Source organism: Trachinotus anak, unplaced genomic scaffold (genome assembly GCF_046630095.1).
Source record: "Trachinotus anak isolate AG129_WGS33_773 ecotype Australia unplaced genomic scaffold, CSIRO_AGI_Tana_v1 ptg000013l, whole genome shotgun sequence".
Taxonomy (NCBI): Eukaryota; Metazoa; Chordata; class Actinopteri; order Carangiformes; family Carangidae; genus Trachinotus; species Trachinotus anak.
The window spans coordinates 8234141-8254116 of NW_027273864.1; the positions used below are offsets into that span (position 1 = coordinate 8234141).

The 19976-nt window shown below is 41.3% G+C and overlaps 2 protein-coding genes and 1 non-coding gene across 5 annotated transcripts; all 3 read right to left on the reverse strand.

Moving 5' to 3' along the window:
- Positions 1 to 75: 75 nt before the first annotated feature.
- On the reverse strand, positions 76 to 7178 carry cidec (cell death inducing DFFA like effector c). 3 transcript variants are annotated; one of them, XM_071495142.1, is made up of 6 exons: positions 7040 to 7178; positions 4003 to 4071; positions 3717 to 3870; positions 3185 to 3334; positions 2305 to 2495; positions 76 to 1231 (listed from the first exon to the last, which is right to left on the reverse strand). In XM_071495142.1, exons 2-6 carry the CDS (start codon positions 4053 to 4055, stop codon positions 1051 to 1053), a joined length of 729 nt encoding a protein of 242 aa, XP_071351243.1. In that variant the 5' UTR covers positions 4056 to 4071; positions 7040 to 7178; the 3' UTR covers positions 76 to 1050. The 3 variants fall into 3 exon arrangements, with proteins under 3 accessions (XP_071351243.1, XP_071351245.1, XP_071351244.1); XM_071495144.1 differs by lacking the exon at positions 7040 to 7178 and adding an exon at positions 4430 to 4560; XM_071495143.1 differs by lacking the exon at positions 7040 to 7178 and adding an exon at positions 4388 to 4560.
- A 6251-nt stretch (positions 7179 to 13429) lies between these two features.
- On the reverse strand, positions 13430 to 19516 carry uqcrc1 (ubiquinol-cytochrome c reductase core protein 1). The gene is made up of 13 exons (XM_071495133.1): positions 19358 to 19516; positions 18116 to 18256; positions 17899 to 17985; positions 17660 to 17789; positions 17308 to 17506; positions 16992 to 17071; positions 16790 to 16905; positions 16352 to 16495; positions 15503 to 15663; positions 14475 to 14560; positions 14298 to 14386; positions 14069 to 14144; positions 13430 to 13973 (listed from the first exon to the last, which is right to left on the reverse strand). Exons 1-13 carry the CDS (start codon positions 19418 to 19420, stop codon positions 13909 to 13911), a joined length of 1437 nt encoding a protein of 478 aa, XP_071351234.1. The 5' UTR covers positions 19421 to 19516; the 3' UTR covers positions 13430 to 13908.
- LOC139631414 (small nucleolar RNA SNORA26) lies at positions 16101 to 16221 on the reverse strand. The gene has a single exon (XR_011693380.1). It is a non-coding gene; the product is annotated as a small nucleolar RNA SNORA26 (small nucleolar RNA).
- Positions 19517 to 19976: the final 460 nt, after the last annotated feature.

Sequence of the window (19976 nt, forward strand, 5' to 3'; positions counted from 1 at the left end):
TGTGTATGCATGTGGGTGTGCAACTAGAGTTCATGTATTCATATGTGATGTGATTCAATTGACGCAATTCCAATATAAAAATAAAAATGTGTTAATTATCCCATGATTCATTACATCTTTACATTTAAACATCATCCATGCCTTTCAATACATCAGCAAACCAGCTGGTATTATATGGGATATTTATTGCCTCTCATGTGAACAAGTACTGAATCAGAAATGACCACCTATGGCCCTGTTTCCATTTTGTTCTGCTCATATTTTGTGGAGACAGAAAAGCCAGACAAAAAGCAAAGACACCAGTGGATGAGAAGAATGTGAACCACAGTAATACTCTAACTCTTGACCTACTGAATTTTCACCAGATATTTCTTCTTCAGGATATATCAGACAGCCAATTTGGTTAAAATCTGCCCTGCTTTTTGCTGCCACCATCCTCAACATGATGGCAAAAGTGGCACTTCTGCCACCAGCTGAAGCCGCTCTCAGTGTAATGGTTTGCTTCCGTCCCCTCGCCCCTTGCAGCTGCTCGCTCTTTCCCCTTCTCTTCCTCTGGTTCTCTGAGGCAGAGGCAGGCTGCAGCTGACAGGACAGTGCAGGCTGGGGGACAATTAGAGAAGCGTGGGAGAGACAGCTGGACCTGTTGCCAATTACAGTGGCTGTGACCAGGACCCACACACACAAGGCGGTCTAATGGGCTCACACCGCACATCTAAGCTGACCTGTGGACTTAATGTAAGTTGACTTAAACAGACTTTTAGGATGAAAAATAAAAAAAAAAGTGTTAGTTTTATTTATTCATCTCCAAAGGAAAAAGTTATATAGTAGTGAGTAAAAGTGCTTTCTGAGAACTTGTAGTGATGGGTTGCACATTTATGAGGCAAAATAATGTAACAGAGCAACAAAGTGACTGTGAGAAGAGACTGTTGCAATAACTGACATGTCTCCAAACGGCACAGGACATGATCCGGTAGAGATCACCTGTTTCTGTGTGCTAAATCTAAGAATGGACAATATATCCACTCCCTCATCATCAGATTGAGTCTGTCATCAGTAGGAGATCTTTCCCAGCAGCATGCTCTGCAGCTGCCTGATCCTGCTTTCCTGTGGCAGCACCAGGCCCTTCTCTGCTCGTTCCTCCTCCTCCAGCAGCTGCTCGATGTAGCAGGACGAGCCCAGCAGGATGTGGCCTGTAGCCTGCATGGAGAAGATGGTCCATCGCAAAGCCTCCCTGGAAGCACAGCACAGAGAGAGAAAGTATAAGAGAGTTGTCATAAATGGCTATTTCCCACCTGTGCATAGGGTTAAACAGATATACACAAACACAGAATTTGAGTAACTTAGGATATACATATGTATGAGAGTTGTTATCTTTCAGCTGCTCCCACGAGGGGTCCCCACAGCAGGTCACCATCTGCACATTTTTCATAGGTTATACAGATACAAGATATCCTTCCTGATGCAACCTGGGTTTTAATGGACTCAGAGATCGAACCGCCAACCCAGGGATCAGCGGTCAGTGTGCTCTACCACATGAGCCTTGGCCGACCACACATATGAGAATATTATCAGTAAAAACATGTCATTTCTTGAGTAATTGTCATAGAAAACAATATAGACAAGCATGACATTAGCAAATCATTGACAGGAAATATTCACTACCTCGAATAGTAATTTCACACATCCACTGCATCAAATAAAACTGAATTCTAAGGAAAAAAAAAAAAACGGCTCCACCACAGTGTGAGCACAAAAGCCTCATATATGACAAGTCTGCAAAATGTAATCCTCTCTGACTGAAGCTCTGTACCAAAGCTGAAAACCAGCAGATCTCAGCAGCAGTGACGTAACTCCTCCCAAAATTAATCTCTGTAAAATCTAGCCTTTGTTCTTCTGTGATCTGACCATTTTAACTCTGCCACCCACACAAGTATACACAGTACAATATGATGTCATGCTTTACATGTTAGGGGCTGTGCACAGAGTACTGTAACTGGTGTTGATGTGTTGTTAAAGCAGCTGACGCATAGTAGGAAATGGACCGCAATATAACTCAATTGTTAGTGGGTGGCTGAATTGCCAAAAGGTGATGATCTGCTTGGTAATTTATGAATTAGAAACTCATTAAAATGGATCAAATTTCATCTCTAACTGGATTAAACTATTTCTAAGGGTCCAAACAGTACTTCACTGAAGTCACCAGAGAGATGCTTTGAGAAAACAGTCAAATCACTTACATAATAGTTCAACACAAAAGCATAAAAATATCAGAAGGTCTCACATTTGGCAGGCTCTTTCACTCACTTCAACATATTTTTGGCAGCATAACAGCGCAGGTCATAGGACACGGAATAAACACCATAGAGGGTTGCTTTGACGTTCAGGCAGCCAATGAAATCTTTAGGGTTGTTCTTGTAGAGGTCAAAGGTCAGCTTGGCCACATCTGTCCGGCGCAGTGGCTGGTGCTCACTGAGCTGTGCTCTGGAGGGGCTGTTCTGTGATGGGACAGGAAGAGAAACATAAGTCAGGTCAAGAGGACACAGACACATGGTTGGTGTGCTAGCAAACTGGGCCAAATGACAGCAGACACTTGGATTACAGACTGAAGCAGCTCCTGCAGATGATGATGATGATGATGGTGGTGACAGGAAAGGCAAATGACTATTAGACGAGGTCTATGTCAGGTCACCAGAGTAAATATTTGGATGCAAATCATCACATGCATGAATTTCTATGGAAATTAATTGCGTTTGAACGCAATTCATATTTGATGATACCCCTGGGTCTGATTAATATTCAAACCCTGCCTTTCATTTTTCCTCTACAAATTATGAAGGAAAAAAACTAATCTCTGGTGTTTGCTCGAGTTCTTCCCTTGCACAATAACTGACATATTACTCCTCTATTCAGTTTGAAGGATAAATTATTTGCAGTTATTAAATTTCACAGAGGAGTCAATGTATTATTCATCGGACCACAGATTCATGTACCATCCCTATTCACGGCAGCTTCATTAATGAAACAGACATTTCTCTATCTGTTCAGTCACTACATTAAAATAAACACTGGCATGACAGATGCTGAACAAAAGAAGACCATCAGTATGTGAAGGTTCCCACTGTACAATGCAGTGAAGTAAATGGTCAACAGTGTCACCTAGTGGGTAATGAGAAAACAGTCATACAGGATGTGGGGTCCACTTCTGCCCTTTCTCCAGGACCATGAGGACGGTGTTATCAGGCAGCGTCTGGAAGAACTCCTCTGTGTCCACACCTGTGCCATCTTCATCCAGCACCAACGCACTGATACACGGTACGCTCAGTGAGTCGCCGACCTGAGGGAGCCGGGACGAAAAGACAGTGCATCACTGGATAAGTAAATGTGTCATAGGTCATGGAGGCAGAGTCAAATTACTCAAGAGGCAGAATTTAAGACATTTCTCTCTATTTGAAGACATCCCACAGAGTCAGTGACACCTCAGACTTGTGAAGCATGAGTATCACTGACTGTGCAGCAGTGAGTGAGTCACAGTCCAGTCTGTGATTATTTTAATCCTCTATACACACCAGGGTGCCTCCCTGCTTCATCACTATGTCTTCAATCTTACTATTCCTTGGCAAATGACTCACTGTTCGATTATCTTCTCCCTCAACTACGTCACAGTTCCTCCTCCCCCATCCAACTCCTTACACCCCTGTACTCCCCTCTCTCCTCACCTTGTTCATCAGGTCTTCTAGCATGTCTGCCATGATGCCTTTCTTCACACTGCGGTCAGCATTTGTGACTCTAAAGGGCTTTGGCCGAGCAGCTCGACCCGACAGGAGCTGCTGGGTCATGGAAGCGCTGGCTGACACGCTGGCTGTCACACACCTGAGTAATAAAAAAAAAATTTAAAAAAAAGATAAAACATACAAACGATACTGTTGGTACATTTTAAAAGTTAAACCTTTCTATAAACTGGTCATTGTCCTGACTATCTTATCCAGCTCGTAAAGCTCTTACTTGGAGAGGGAAGACGGAGTCAAAAGGCTGAGAGACTTCATGGCATAATCCATCTAAGCGCACCTGCACCTGTCAATGGAAGTAGCATCAGTTTAGTAACTAGACTTTAACTGCAAGGCAACACATCAGCATTAGCAAGGGGTGACACAAAGAAGGAGCTGGTAGCTTTAAGTAAATACTGCAGTTTAAAAGTTAGTTAATTTTAAATTCCATTATTAAAATACAGGCAAATGACCTCAAGATTCAGTAGCTAGGTTTCTACATGTACATGTATCATAACTAGCTCATCTGTAAAATAAAACCTCTTCCTTAATAAACTACAAACATTTCACAACACATTCCTGATAAAATGACAAAAGGAAATCTACAACATAAATAATCTTACAGAGTTTTAGAAAGGTGACACTTGTTCAGCTGTTGTCCTGACCGTGTATGAATATAATCCTTTGTTCCTCAAGTCTGCTCGTAACTGCTCGACTAAACCTCGGTGACAACACACACTGTCCTCTCTTGTTGCTGTTCCTTGCTCCACTTGGTCATTGAACTTTGCACTGATGACTGTTGAGCTAGTTGCAAACCATTAAGCTTCATTGAGTAATTCTCCATGAACACTCCCACTAACCCTCCCGACGACAGCCCTGGATTCCAGTTTGTTATATGCAGAAACACAGTGACACTAACGCAGCACCCTAAAGGGTCAGTTCACCCAGACAGCAAAAATGCATTTTCTAACTTATCCTCGAGATGTATGTAACCACACTGACAGTTTTGGTTTAACAGGTTTTGAGATATTTACAAACAGTTTTTACAGAACACAGAGAGATGAATTGTTGACAGTGTCTTCTATTGATTATCCAGATTAACCTGGGCATTGTTATTGGAAAGACTTTAAATTAAAATGTAATTTTTAAAAATATCAAACTGAATTCTACCTTCGCTGTATTGGGGTGGCAGGAAACATTTATATTTACATGGCTAAATAGTGAGAATATACGCTTTCTGTAATTTGGATGAACCCTTTAAATACAATAATGAATAAAAACTGGGCTGCTTTTTGCGGCTCTTGTGGAGAGCAGATTTGTCACTTACATTTACAGTACAGTATTTAAGTGAATCTGATGTCAAATACAGACATCACGCTAAATTGAAATAAACACACAGACAAAAAGGTGATTGCTGCCATGGTCTAGTTGGATTTTCTCCCTTTAATGCTGTTTAAAAAAGAGAATAAAATAAGGGAAAACCTAACCCTACAAGGGCTTAAATTTTGAAATGAGATTTAAATGAAATTTCCCACATTAGGTCATTGTTCAATGTTCACCACGTTATCTTCCAGGTGTTGGATTAAGCAGGGCAGGTGTGTCCAGGCATCTCAGCGTTATCACATCATGTTATGCAAGGAAAGCTATGTACACCAGTGACAACAATTCAAACCCAGTGACTGATATGAAGATTACGTGCCAGCAATCTTACCCAGGTACGACTTTAAATCTGCTGTTTTAGTAGAAAAATGCAGTGTTACAGTTTTAAAAAAAGTTTCTCCTTCCTTGTTTAAGATCACATCCAAGAGGCAATTATTTGAAAACAATTGAAGGGTTGAAAAAGTAAAGAAGACTAAATATTTGTCTCACTGTTAAAAAAAAAAAAAATCAGAAGTGAGCAGGTGTGGTCTCATTTACACATCTGCTCAAACAACAGAAATACGCGAAACACAACTCTGCTCAAGGGCACAATAAAATTTGATTCACACTGAAGGCCAGAGAATACAGACTCTAGTTCCACTGCTGCTTTCTTACACAACACATGCCATTGCCAGTGGCTACATTTCACACTGTGTGAGGTTTAGACACAGCTGAGCGGCACATCACATCATTTAAACCAAGCAGACTCCTGTACGACTGCGGCATGAGGAGAAGAAACGAGGCCGTGGGAGTGAAAATTAATCTTTTCACATCTGGAGAACATACACACATACAGTTCTGACATTAAGTGTATTGTTTGCTTACTGGAAAGGCCATAATCCAGTAATTGTGTTTTTAAAAGATAAAGATAAAAAACAAAACAAAAAAACGTATTTATGTATAAGATACTGGTCAATCTGAATTTCCCTAGGGATTGATTAAGTATTTTTTTTGTCTTCATCTTTTGTTTGATCACACAACTAAAATGTCTAACAGCAGTTTTCTGTAAAAAGAAGGGGGAAATCAAAACTGTTGAAAAGTGACTCAAAATTAAATTGTGGGATTATCAGAGGAGGCCTAGAGTAACACATGATACAACTGCCAACTCAAAGAGAAAATCAATGTCTTGTTTTCTAAGATAACATATGTCCAGCTTCCAGATAAATGGTTTGGTATATCAGAATATGTTTTAGCTAAACATGACTGTATCTCTGAAGGATTTTAACTTGTCTGATTAAAAAAGGCAGTTGCCAGAAACTAGTATACCAACAAAATCTCTTGAATTTAAAGTAGGAATGGAGGTAGATAGGTAACACCTGAAATCTCTAACCACTAAGGGGTCAGCCTTATACAGAGAACAGAAGAAAACAGTCTCCTTAATGAAAGGCAGACTGCCTCCACCTCCACCAGTCCTTTCAGAGGCTCCCATCGGGCAGAGGCTTCAAAGCACCACTGCCCGAAAGGAGAACTTCCAAAAGCTCTTTTATTCCCACTGCAATATCCATCTTAAACAAGGCCAAATAGACTGTTGGTACTTTTCAATGCAGCCTTGCACAGCTGCTCTTATTTATTTATGGGCCTGTTGTGTTTTAACGCAATTTTAAGTGAGTCTTTCCTTTTCATGGGTGGTTTTTTTTTAATGCTGTTTGTGAGTTTCCAACCTAAGACAGTTTTTAAAACTATTTGACAGACAATATTGTTTTAATCTTGAGTCATAAATAAAGAGCATAATGCTGAACTTAACAGAGCCACATTTCACCCGTGTTAAATGTGTGCGTCACCTTGTTTAATATTTGATATGATGAAACCCAGTTTTAAAAAGGTGGAGCAGAGAAACAGTAAAGCAGTCGACTCACCTCTCGCCCGCGTGTTGCTGCTGCAAAGTGTCCTCGAGAGTCCGCCACAGCCTGGGCGCTGATGAGCAACACCTGGATTACACTAATTAAGAGCCACGGTCTGCGCCATTTTGGCTGATTGTTCCTCTCCCTGTGTTTGAAACCTCTCGACCGTTTTCAAGAGGCTCTCCAGTGGAAGTGGGCATGATTAATAATTTGAGTAGATTTTTAGCCAAACTGTTTGCTGATTTAAAAAAAAACAAAAAACACAGCCAGTAATTAGAAACAGTAACATATGAAGTCATGTGAACTGCAGACTGAAGAAAAACAATGAGGACATCATGTGGACAAGCGATGAACTGCTTCAGTTGAGACTCCAGCAGGTAGGAAGATGCTGGGGGGATGAAACCTCCACTCTTACCTCAGATTGAACCTAACCTGGAGTCCAATATGTCCTGAAACACCTGCTGTTGGGGGTCGGAGGTATTGTTTACTTAAGTACTAATGGCACAATGTAAAAACACTGGGTAAATGCAAGTAAGTGCCTTAGAAAAATACAGGTAAACTGGTTATTGCTACATTTTAAACTACAGACTACATCGACACTTCACTTCAAAACAGTAGATCAAGATTTTACATTTTAAAAAGCACGTAATTACAACAGGCAATTCAAAATGAAACATTAATGGCATCTTGCAACACAAGGGTTAGGGCCTCTTGTCATGTTCCCCTTTAAATGTCTCAGAGGGTTTCATCAGAATTACTGACCAAAGAGGTCAAGTGATCCAATACTGCACGAACCAGCAAGCAAAGGCTGGAGAAAAATGTGGAACAAATCATACATCATCTCAGGACCACCCAGACTGAGAACCAAGGTACAATCTAACTCATATATACACATATAAGTATGATTAATAATATAAAGCATCTCAGTAATTGTTCCACCACTGCTGATTAATTAATATGTTAAAGTATTTTGATTTTAAATATGGTGAATAATATGACTACTCTGTTTTATTGTTTGGTAGTTTGGATCTCAATCACAATGTGCCACAATTTATTAAATGGTCTTATGTTTAGGATGAAATTCTTATCTGAGAATAATAACTTATGAAATTAATTCTGAGAAAGAAGAACAATGATTTGCTCTAAATGTAGAGCAGTACAATTGTAAGGAATGGAAATACTCTAGTGAAGTAGAGTGCCTCAAATCTGTATTTAAGTGCAGTACTTGTACTTAGTTACTTTCTACCGCTGCCACTCTTTGGTTCAAGTTTATTTTCTGTTTCAGTTGCAACTACTGGAGCAGAAATTCACTTGTCCAGGCCAATCTGTGAAACAACTCTCAACCCAAACCGAAAAGGCTAAATAAAGATTGTGGCGTCTCTGAGGAAAAATACACTCATTACATAAATTACTCGTATGATAACTGCTGCAAAAAAAGCCTGAGAAAACCTCTCAGGCTTTCTTAAATAAAATATGCTTACATTATTCTCATAGTAGTGTAAACTTGATGCTCCTTGATGCCATCTGGGGCAACAATCAAACGCTAATATCTGAGTAACTGCTGAGTCACTTGTGTATTTTCTGGGGTTAGATCGCTTCTGTGTTGCTCAGTGATGCATTGGTGGTCTTACTGATTTATATGTATTGTGATCTAATCACAGTAATGGTGGTAACTTATGTGCACAGTTTTGAGTCTGTTATTAGTAGCTTGAAGTGATACATGAAATAAGTCAAGGTCATGACCAGTGTAAAACAGAACAAACCCATGTAAATCAGATGAGCAGTTTATTTCACTCTGTTGCCTCTCACATTTCATGCTCGCTGCAGGAGCACAGATGAATCATGCCACAGATATGAGTCTAATGCCGAGCAGATAATGCATCAGACTTAAAATAGCTGCGACTTGTTTGCCAAATTTATCAAGTATTAGTGAACAAAGGTCTATAGAAAGGGTCTGCTCTTCTTTCAGAGGTCAATATCCTGCCCATGTCTTTGTCCTGTTATCGCACATCAGACCCCGTTGTGGGTGACGCAGGCTAATTCACCTCAGACCCATTCATTTGTGCTTTATGGGTTGGTGATGCTTGTAATTATACTAAGCGTGTGTGAGGCTGAAATGAATTAGACTTGAGAAAAAAAAAGTCATTATCATCATGAATTTAATTGAACAACCTTTTCTTTGAATTCAAGATTACACATGCAAACACAAGAAACAGATCTCAGAGCCTGATGACAGTTTCTGACCCACGGGCGAATAATCTTTGAGACAAAAGACCAGCGTCATCTTCCATCCTTTGACATTGTTTGCAGTGTCCTTTTGTGTGATTACATTTTACATCCTTCCTTCTAGTTATTAGTATTTCACGAGTCCGTCCATGGAGTGTTTTTGTATAATGAGGTAATATGATAAATAATTTAATACTAGTATAAAAGTAAAGCAGATCTAAGCTCTAAAGGACAGATACTGACCGCAATGACTGTTTGCACCTGAACTAACATTGTTTCTAACCAGGTGCTAGTGCCACAATGTGATAACTCCGCTACAAGGTGAGATTGTCTCCATCAAGCCTCCAGGCTGCTCCCAGGGGCTTTTCATTTCCTCTTGCCTATTCGTGCCATTAGTTCTGCATTCGCTGCAGCCTTGGTCCTCATGTCCTGGTTCTTGGCCAGGTCTATGAGGACACTGAGGATGCTGGTGGGAACATCGAGAGACAGGGCGAAGCGGGACCCCTGCTGGGCTCTCTTTGGCACCTGAGAGGCTGGACGTGGGGCTCGCGCTCGTCTGAGCACCATGTGATGCTCTGACCGGAGCAATGAGTTCAACAAACCACTGCGGTTTAAGATGTCGACAGCCAGCAAGTCCCTCTGTGTGTCTTCATCGAGTTTGGCAAGAGCAGGAGTGCTCCTCTGACTCTGGACGCACCAAGGCAACAGCAGAGCCAGGCAGAAACACACACGCACACGCTTCATGGTCAGAGCTGTCTGCAGGGACAGAAGAACAACACATCAACCAGTGGTTCACAATTACACAACTGTGGCACTGTAAGAGTTCGCTCAGTGATGGCATACATCAAGAATTTTATTTTTCATAATAATCTGACCGAGGAAACCAACAGAAAATGGTCATTCATATCTGATTTAATATCAAAAACTGACTTCAGTCATAAATGAGGTCAGTAGTAAAAATCAAGAGAAAGTTTTAAGGTGGGATTTGTGCACAGTGGGATGTAACACAACAGTAGAATAATCACCAGCAATATCCAACCAAGATTTACATTTCAGGAGCCCCAACCAGTGCATAAATGGAGATAAATGAAGTAACCACAGTGCAGTAGCTGTTATATTGTAGACACATAAAGGCATGTTTGAATACAAAACCAGTCAACAGTTTTACAAGTTTTAAATGCCTTTCCAGAAAATAATAAATTCACATTTTTTTTTGCCACTTTCCCTATAAATCATCCATTTTTTGCACAACTTTCTAATAAATCATCCAATATTTTCTGATTTATACACCTGCCACTATCAAGTGTCATAATCCTAATCCATACTTACTCTGTGTCACCACAGTGAAATGTTAGTAACTTGGCAGAAAGGCACTTCTCCCTCCTCTGGTTTAAAGCAGGGCTCTGGTAATGATCTCTTGTCTTTGACTGTCAGGTATCCTGTGATACTGTATCTTCTGTTTCCGAGCTTCGTCTTCTTCTTGAGCTACTGAAGGAGCGACGTGTGTGGCACGCAGTCGGATGTTCAACTGGACGTCTGCCTGCTCGTCCACGACTTTGTCCTCACCCCCATCAGTCTTCGTTGTGACACTGCCCTCACCACTCTCTGTTTATCTTTTACATTTCTAGAGCCCTTTGCCCTCCCCTCATTTCATCTCATTTCCTCCACGCTCATTGCCGTCTTTCTCTTTCTAAAAATAACATGATGGTAATCACAATAGTTTGCCTATATTGAATTGGATAGTTGCCTCATTCTGCTGTCAAAGCACAACTGAAACCTACCACTTCCATTCAAAAGTCAAGTGCCATGAGCTATGTGTTCATATGTTATAAATCTTCCATACAGACTGTGTGAACGGGGAAACATATGACATGTCAAGAGCAGAGACATAGTGGTGGCAATACAAACAGTGTTGTCACTGAGCATGATCAATGTCATGGTATTACAGCTTGTTGTGATTACCTTTTTTCTTTTTTAATTCTGTCTTATTGATTTTCTTAAACCTGCTGAAAGGCAAACAAGGCCAGATTTGCTTCATAAGTGCTTTGGCCCCCTACAGGTTTTAACAATTACAATACCTAATATAACGATCAACCTACTGTGCAGTTAGGAAAGTGAATGGCAGTCACAAAGCTCTTTCATTATCGATGCAAAAAAACACTGAGGGATCGCACCTAACATTTTTACAACCATCATCTCGTCTCAAACACAGCATAATGCTTCCACCATCAAGAAGAAACATTACCACTGAACAAGTAACAAGCTCAGTGAAAGAAAAAATTATTCTCATCTTCAGCCTAGATGATGGTCATAGTCTCTCAAACACTGTTTGCATGTGTTCACTGTTTGCTTTACTTGTAGTTTTACAAAAAACAGAACAATTCCCATGAACTACTCAGCCTACAGACAAAACCTCAGGACCAAAAACAAGCAGCTTACGTCACAGACTCCAAAAAAAGCAGTTCTACATGGAAGAGCAGGCCCAAATTCTACCATATTACTGTGACAGTGATCAAATTGTACAGACTCCATTTAGTTGGGAGCAACAGTCACTAAATGTGGTGTCATGAGTTCGAGCTCACAGAGGCAACTGGATTTTTTAAAAATGCGATTTGTTTCTTGATAATTAAGCAGAATGAAACTAAAAATGGTTCCTCTGACCTCATAAGCTTGATTGAAGATGTAATAATTAGTATAAGTGCTTTTTACTGATGATAACTTCTCAGATCTGATCTGCAGGCGTCACAGCCGTGCGTATACCTCCTCCTTGCATGGCAATTTGAAAAGCTTGCAAGGTTTGACATGTTGAGCACAAATGCTGGACACTGTGCGCTGTTGCCACCTAATGGAACATATTGTATGAGTGCACAAGTCCTTCTATTTACAGAACACAGAGGAGGAGAGAAGGGAGTGTTGTGAGGTTAGAGGAGCGACGATAGAGAAAGCCCTCTGGAGAACAATGAGGAGGAAGAGGCTGTCAGGCTCAGGAGGGAAACTCACCAAGACAAAGCCTACCTCGTTTCCTGAGTCACCTCCAGTCCAGCCCATCAACGGATTTATCCTCATCTGACTAATGATATGAATATTACAAGTACAGCCTGATTATGATAGTTGGGCCCTCGGGGGCCCTCAGGATTATGAGCTGTCTGAGTTACCCTCAGATAAACAAACATGGGTCAAACAAATGTCATTCAACAGGAAAAAACGGAGATGTCCTGAGTCGTACCAGTAGAATTATTGTCACAGCAACGTGACGCAGGATTACACATCAATGTGAGATGATGTCATCTCTACGATTCAAGATACAACATATATATCATAGCAGGTCCTGGTTTATCCCTCATGTCGCCTACTGACGCAAGTTCTGTATACAATAAACTTAATGTACCAGAGAGCATCTCATCTGAGCAGTGACGTCAACCCAACCATGTCGTCCATTTAAATTCTGAATATGGATTAATGCTACAGAAAAACATGATTCTCAGCAAAGGAAATAATTATGTCATGGCAAGTAGAGAGACAACAAATGGACAATAGTAAACCAAAAGATGACATTACTGCAGTGATGAAACACAAATAGGCAACCCACAATCTAAAATTGCACCTCAAAATATTGATCCCCGATTAACCACAAATATACTCAGAAGACTGAACACAGGAAAAATTCAAGTGTGCTACAGTAAAAATGTAAGATATAGAGATAACAGCTGGGCTCATCAATGTGTTATTTGGTCCTCTTGCTTTCCAGAAACTATTCGACAGAGTGACAATGAAATTCTTTGATGTGATTTCAGCCCTGGAAGTGTAGTGTCCTCACGATGTGACTGTGCTTTTAACATTCAGGAGCCCACAGACATTTATTTCATTTTCTGACCATTATGTAGTGTGACTGATTATGCATCAAAGTATAAAAAACTGAATCAGTCAGAAGCAACTTAACATTAAAAAAACAGGATTGTCATTATGTTTAGATACTGTATTTACTTTTTTTTAACTTGTCGTTTTGTATGTGTTTGAAGTTAAACTTTTAACATACCCTTTCCAAACTAAGCAACAACAAATAAAAGCTGACAATGACACTTAAATGCTAAAAAATAAGAGTCTTGATTTAACATGAAATGTGCTGCGTACTTGAATACACTGCACACACCTGTACAATGAGACAAAACACAGTTTAGATCAGTGTTTTACAGTTTTTTATTTTTATCGGAATGAGAGCTTCTGTTATGTACAATAGAGGACAGAAACAAATGTTACAGAAATTATAAATATACTCTTGCTCCAAACTAACTGTATTCAATACCAACTGTACTGTGTCCAGTAGATATTTTGTATTCAAATCCACTCTCTTTCCCCTCCCCTGTGCAAGTCAGTACCAGGTGATGAGGACCTGTGCTGTAAAATCAAGAGGTAAATCACATGCACCATGTGCAGGCTGACTGCCCCCCTCATGGCTAACTAAGTGTGATCAGTGGGCGGGATAAGAGAGGGAGGCAGGGAGGAGAAAGATGGTGGATGACTGCCTGTGCTGTCAAGCAAGCATGTGGACACTCCTCAGGTGTTCACTCTGGCAGTGATGACAGGAGGAAAGCGGGGTAAGATTGAGGAGGAAGATGAGTAGCGAATGTGGGACACTTGGAGCAACATGACGACACATCTTAAAACCTGAGCCAGTACATGGCGCTGCGCATTCTGTTGTAGTCAGGCAGCTGCTCGACGGGGCCTGAAAGAGAGACGAGAGATGGCAGTTCAGAGAAAATCATTACAGAATGACCTTTCACTTTGCTGTGAAAGGATTAAAACCACAGAAGAACTCACCAACAGCTGCCACAGCAGGACACTTATCGTAGATATATTTGGAGCAGATGTCACGAACCATCCTGGGGGTCACGGCCTGAAAGGAGAGATGAAGAAGTCAGAACTATTATCCTGGAGACAAACCAGAAAACTTCATAATTTTAGCCAGTTTGTAAAAAGGCACTGCATAACAAAATCTTTTTTTTTTTCTTTGACTGTACACCAGCCCAGGGCAGAAGTGTCTACTCACATCGATCCGAGCGTCCCACTCGGCCAGAGGAATACGCCGGCCGTAGTTCAGGATGTGTCTGCCGATGTCATCACAAATTGGTGTTGTTCCTAACCAACAAACAGGTACACTGATTTGTGATTCCAGTAGGTTTGTTTATGTGTCTTTGTGTAAATGCAAGACAGACACATTATGTACCATTGAGCTGTCCAACCAGGCTGGCCTTCAGAGCGTTCTTGCCTCTGGCTACATCACTCTCTGTCACTGTGGTACACAGGTTCATCCTGCAGGGCGGCAGCAGAAAGGGGAAGAAACATTAAAAGTGCATTGTCCTATAACACAGTGTTTTCTGTAGGTTCTTTTTTTCAGCAGTGCAGGAAAAAAGCAAAATCATTTAATTTACTTGAATACCAAAAGTACATTAGGTGTTTAATTATTTATTTATTTATTTAATTATGACAGTCATCACGATGTTGACACAGAACAAATACTGAGGTTATAAGTCTATATGCTTTAACCAGTGATATGAGAGAAGGTGATATGACGAGAAAGAAGACGTCTCACTCTGTTTGTTTGAACTAATACACATTTGTGGTTGTACAGTGGTGTTACTGAGTGGAGCTTCTTCCCACGAAGACTGTCTTTGAAAAGTGCTAACGGCATGTAGACAACACACAGACCCACAACAGCCAAGTTTAATCTACACCTGACATCAAGTTACTGACAGAAATTTGTGAAAGCTGATATGATGTACCTCAGGAAACGTTTGTCTTTTTAACAACTAAAAGCTACGCTCGGCACCAGCTAAGAGGAGAAGCTGCAGCTGAATGTTTTCTATACTGCTTTGTTAATATTAGCGTCAGAGCTTAGTGACCCTGTGTGTCTTCCCAGTGTCATTTCTCCTCACTGTATTTTTCTCTTATTTCTCCTCTCTCTCTCTCTCTCTCTCTCGCTCATCGGGCGAATAGACCATAGACATCTGATCAGATCGGGTGTGTACATGGATTCCTGCAGGTCTCTACTTCCTGTATCCTTAACTTCAAACTGAAAGCCCTCTGCAAAGTCGTGTAATTGCAACTTCATGAGATTTCATAGGATTCTGAAGGAGCTGCAGCTGGCCACTGCTACAATATCTACATAGCGGAAACACTGCTAAAAATGATATAGTACAGTTGGTGTTGTGTGTCTGTGAGTGTGTGTGTGTGTGTCCTGGAGTTATTACTGACCAGGCATTCTGGGACCAGTGCATCATGTCCTCGATGTGGTGTCTATCAGTCACAAAGTAAATGCCCAGTAGACCGGTGTCGCTGTAGGAGGAGTGGAAGGCCTGGAAGCTGTGACACAGTTTCTCCTCCACTGCCAGGCGGGCCAGACGGCTACTCAGATGCTGCATGTGAGAGGAAGGAAAAGATGCTGATATTCTACTGCTCTTAAAGATGTGCTTTATAATCAGAGTTTTAATCACACCATAGTCAGGTAGTAGGTCAAAAATATTTGTGGTGTTTGGTTGACCTACTTTGAACATCAGATAGTTGGGACTGACGGTACAGTGACTGTCAATAATGACAAATATCAAAACTAAGTATACTAAAAATAGATTACTGTCCACACAGTGTCATCCTAAGACTGGTAATGTAATTAAAGTGTCACACAATATGTGCCAATTATTTTTTTTAAATCATAATTCACCAGGAAAAAATGAATACAAATGTACATTTAAGATGTGAGTATAAAACAAACACACTGTACAACATTAAGAGCTGCTATTCTACCCAAGAAGGGTGCTCTATGAGTAAACTCAGTTTTCCTGTTAGGTATTTTAGGTGTTGTTCCTCCCGACAGGTCCAGAGGCAGGGGTGAGACCCCTGACCCAGGTTTTAAGAGAGGACCATGATCTACCCCTCAATAATGGCCACTCAAGACATTAACAACCTCAAGTGGGCAAAGCTTAAAGGGGACAGTGCTGAACCAATAAGATGAATTTACTTCAGGCAGAATTACTGTTCATCGTTGTTGTCTTTCCTGCATAAGCTGCATAAACAAACACAGGCCTTATTAAAACATATTACACCAACCTTTCCACCGCCGAAGGTGAGGTCATAGCTGCCGATGATGGAGTTGGCCACCATGAGAGGCACGATGTCTGGGCTGGCAGCACTAGCACCCTCCACAGCAATGGCAACATGTGCCAGAGGCAAAGCATCGTCACGCATACGAATCTGAGGAGAGGAGGAAAGGCACAGATCAATAAATGACCATGACAGTAAATGGACCAGCCCAATCCATGCTCCATTTCCAGTGATGGACCAGAATAACATCAAAAGCTTCTATCTAACTGCTACATTACTGTTATAAATGCAAGGTCACATTTGGTGAATTTCTCTTAGTTGTATTGATAATGTATTAAAATAATGGCTATGGAATTACCTTTAGGATAAGATACCAAGAAATAGAGCTGACAAAAGAAGAATGAAAAACATACTCCAGTGAAAATATATATCAACACATCTCACCTCACTGCCTGTAAATCGACAGGGTGACAACACAGGGACGGCATCTCCCTCGTACTCAAAAGACACTCCGCTGAAGTGAGACTTGGCCAAAGTGACCAGCTCGTCATGGCTCACACCTTTAGAGGAAGCACATCGGATGAACACCAAGTCATTCCAGTGAAAGCACCTCCTCGCAGTGTATGTTAGGAGGAAGAGGACCTACCTCCCGCAGCAGCCAGCACCATGCGAGGGGCCTTGTAGTGGCTGTTGATATAATCCACTAGGTCCTGGCGGGTGAGAGTCCTGAAAAAAATGTAATAAATTAATTTACACTGTGGTGCAGAAATAAATATTACGTGTAATAAATATTCACTATGTTTATTCCATGTAATATTTAATTTAAGAAATGCAAAGAGTGTTGTGGTGGTAACTGTGCTCATTACAACACTGCACTATATTAATAGCAATTTGTTTTTGAGATGTCGTCTTATGTTTAAATGTACTTTGTGTGTGTGAGCATGCAGTTCCTCCTACAGTACCTGGCATGATCAGAAGGTCCCAGCACACTGTGTCCCAGAGCAGTGCCCTGGAAGGCCGTGGCATGCAGCAGGTCCAGGCAAACTTCCTGCAGGTTGCCCCCAACTTCCTCGAGCTCGCGCAGCACTACTCCCCTCTGCTGCTCAATCTCTGCCTCGTTCAGCGAGCAGTTCTGCACCACCTCTGACAGCAACTCCACGGCTGGGTAACACAGAGGAAAATGATTGTTCTTAATGCTGTCATCTTCCAAACAAGAATAGGTTTTATTTTACAAGGAAGCCTTTGAAATCAGGTTATTGTCAAAACTAGGGAACAGTCTATTTTATTTTGCTGCTTGTAAACAGGTCGTGTCACCTTTGGGCAGATCTTTGGCCAGGGTCTTCATGTAGTATGCAGTGTGCTCCCGAGAGGTGTAGGCACTCAGGTGACCACCCATTGACTCCACCTGCTGCTCTAGGGCTGTCTGAGGGTGCTTTTTTGTCCCCTGGAGGGTGGGGGGACCAGAAAAGTGAATAAAAAGAGCTGTAAAAAGGCGATGTTTGATTAACATGTAGGTTGTGTAGGCCAAGGTCATGAAGTCTACTAATGTCTACCTTGAAAGCCATGTGCTCCAGGAAGAAGCCTGCTCCATTGTTCTTCTCACTCTCATAGCGACTGCCAGCACTGATCCACAGTCCAACCTGTGACAGAAAAGAGATACATGGACAATGAGAGACGTGTTCATCTAAAGTTCTCGCGTGCCATTTATTGAAAGTGCGATATCAACCCCTTAAATGGTTCAAAATACACCCCCTGTAGCGGTGTTCTTACAGTGCACGTGGCATGACCAGTCTCTTCAGATGCGACCCTCAAACCATTGTCTAGGGCAGTGACGCGGGTCTCAGGTGCTCCCACCAGGCTCTGAGCATAGCTGACTGAGGCCTGCCCACGCCTCAGAGACAGCAGAATGGGCTACAAGGGGACATATGCAAAGAGGAAACAAGAGTCATTTAAAAATTCTGTTAAAATAACTGGACTGTCTGTTCACATTTAACTCCTGGGAGAACCACTTACATTTATTCTTGTGCTACAAAATATGAAGGCTTAAAAATATTAGGGAGAATCTTTTTCATCTAACTAATAATCTGCCTTGAGCAAGTTTTTAAGTTTTCAAACGCAAACTGTATCTTGCTGAGGAAACAAGCTGAAAGCAGTAATAATGTAATGGCAAGCTCATGTTTGGAGTCTACTGTTGACTCTGCCTGTATCACTTTAAACCCACTCTTGTTGATCCATTCACATGCAAAGAGTAGAAATATTTGGCACAGGACAGGATCTAACCTAAGGCTGACAGCTGACACTGATACCACCACCACCTTCTGCATGTCTACTAAACGAAATGACAAAGTCTGAAAACAACATCAATATATGTTCTGTTAATAAGTAAAAATCAATATAACGCCGTCTATTTTATGTCCTCAGATGGCTTTATAAGATAAATGGGATGGCATTATTGAGCTACTTTCATTTACAGAGACAAATCTAAGATTATATTGACTGTTTGATTCCAGATTATAACAAAATCCGAAAAGACTGGTAAAGAAAATGTACAAAGTAGACGTTTTTGAGCCCTGTTTCAAACATCCTCCAGTCCAGATTGTCACTGTCAGCATCTGTCTTTCAAAAGTCACCGTGCTAAAGGCTGTTAGCAGGAAGCTTAGCTGCGGTATGGGGGACAAGTGAGGACAAGTCACAAACGTTACAGCTGCTGACCTTGTGAATGAACAGATACGACTGAGACCACAACAGGCTGGTCTTAATAACACATATATAAAGTGGGCAAAACACAGAAAGCGATCGTAACAACAGGTTCTGCCTGATCTGTCAGGTGACCTTGCATTCACTGCTAGCTAGCTAGTGCTAACCGGCTAGCTAGCGCCTCTCCGTCTGCACTGCGGACAGCTCAGCTAGCCGGTTAGCGGGCGTTGGGCCAAAACAAGAACAGCTTTTCATACGCGGATTTCAGTTCATATTACAAAAACATTTCTGGTTTGCTTTTAAATCTGTACTTACACTGCGGTTTTTGGCGAGGGCTCGACCCACGGTGCTGCCGACTCGGCACACGGACGCCGCCATTTCTCAGTACGGTTACAGAAGGCAGGGACAGTGTCTTCTTCGCCGCCCGGTGAAAATGTTTATTGCCTCCTCAGTTGTGTGTTGTCGCCACCAGCTGTTCGTTGTGTGTTGTTGAGAGTGAGGTTTGTGTTTTTCCTGTCATTTTAGTAATGATTCAGACTGTTGTTCTTGCATGGGTCACCGGATAAACAAGTTATCCAGTTCAAGTCTAATTAGTCCTCTCATGTAATACAATACATGCCTCTTGTGTTTTTCCTTGTTTTCGTCGGGTTATGGTGGTAACCACTTTTCTTTTTGCTATAAAAATATTCTTTCCCTTCAGTGAATGGTGACTAAATAAACTCAGTCATGTTCTCATTGCAAATTCTTGAATTCTTTGCCTTATAAACTTTGTTCTGAGCATTATACTCCCTCCAAACCACATTGACTAGTCCACTGACTCTCACAAACATGTTGGGTTTTCCTCATGTTATTTGATGTTGACAGTTTGGTTGCTACATTTGACTGTTTGCTCTCTGTATCTCAATTAGGAATCAGTCCTCTTGTCAGAAACTCA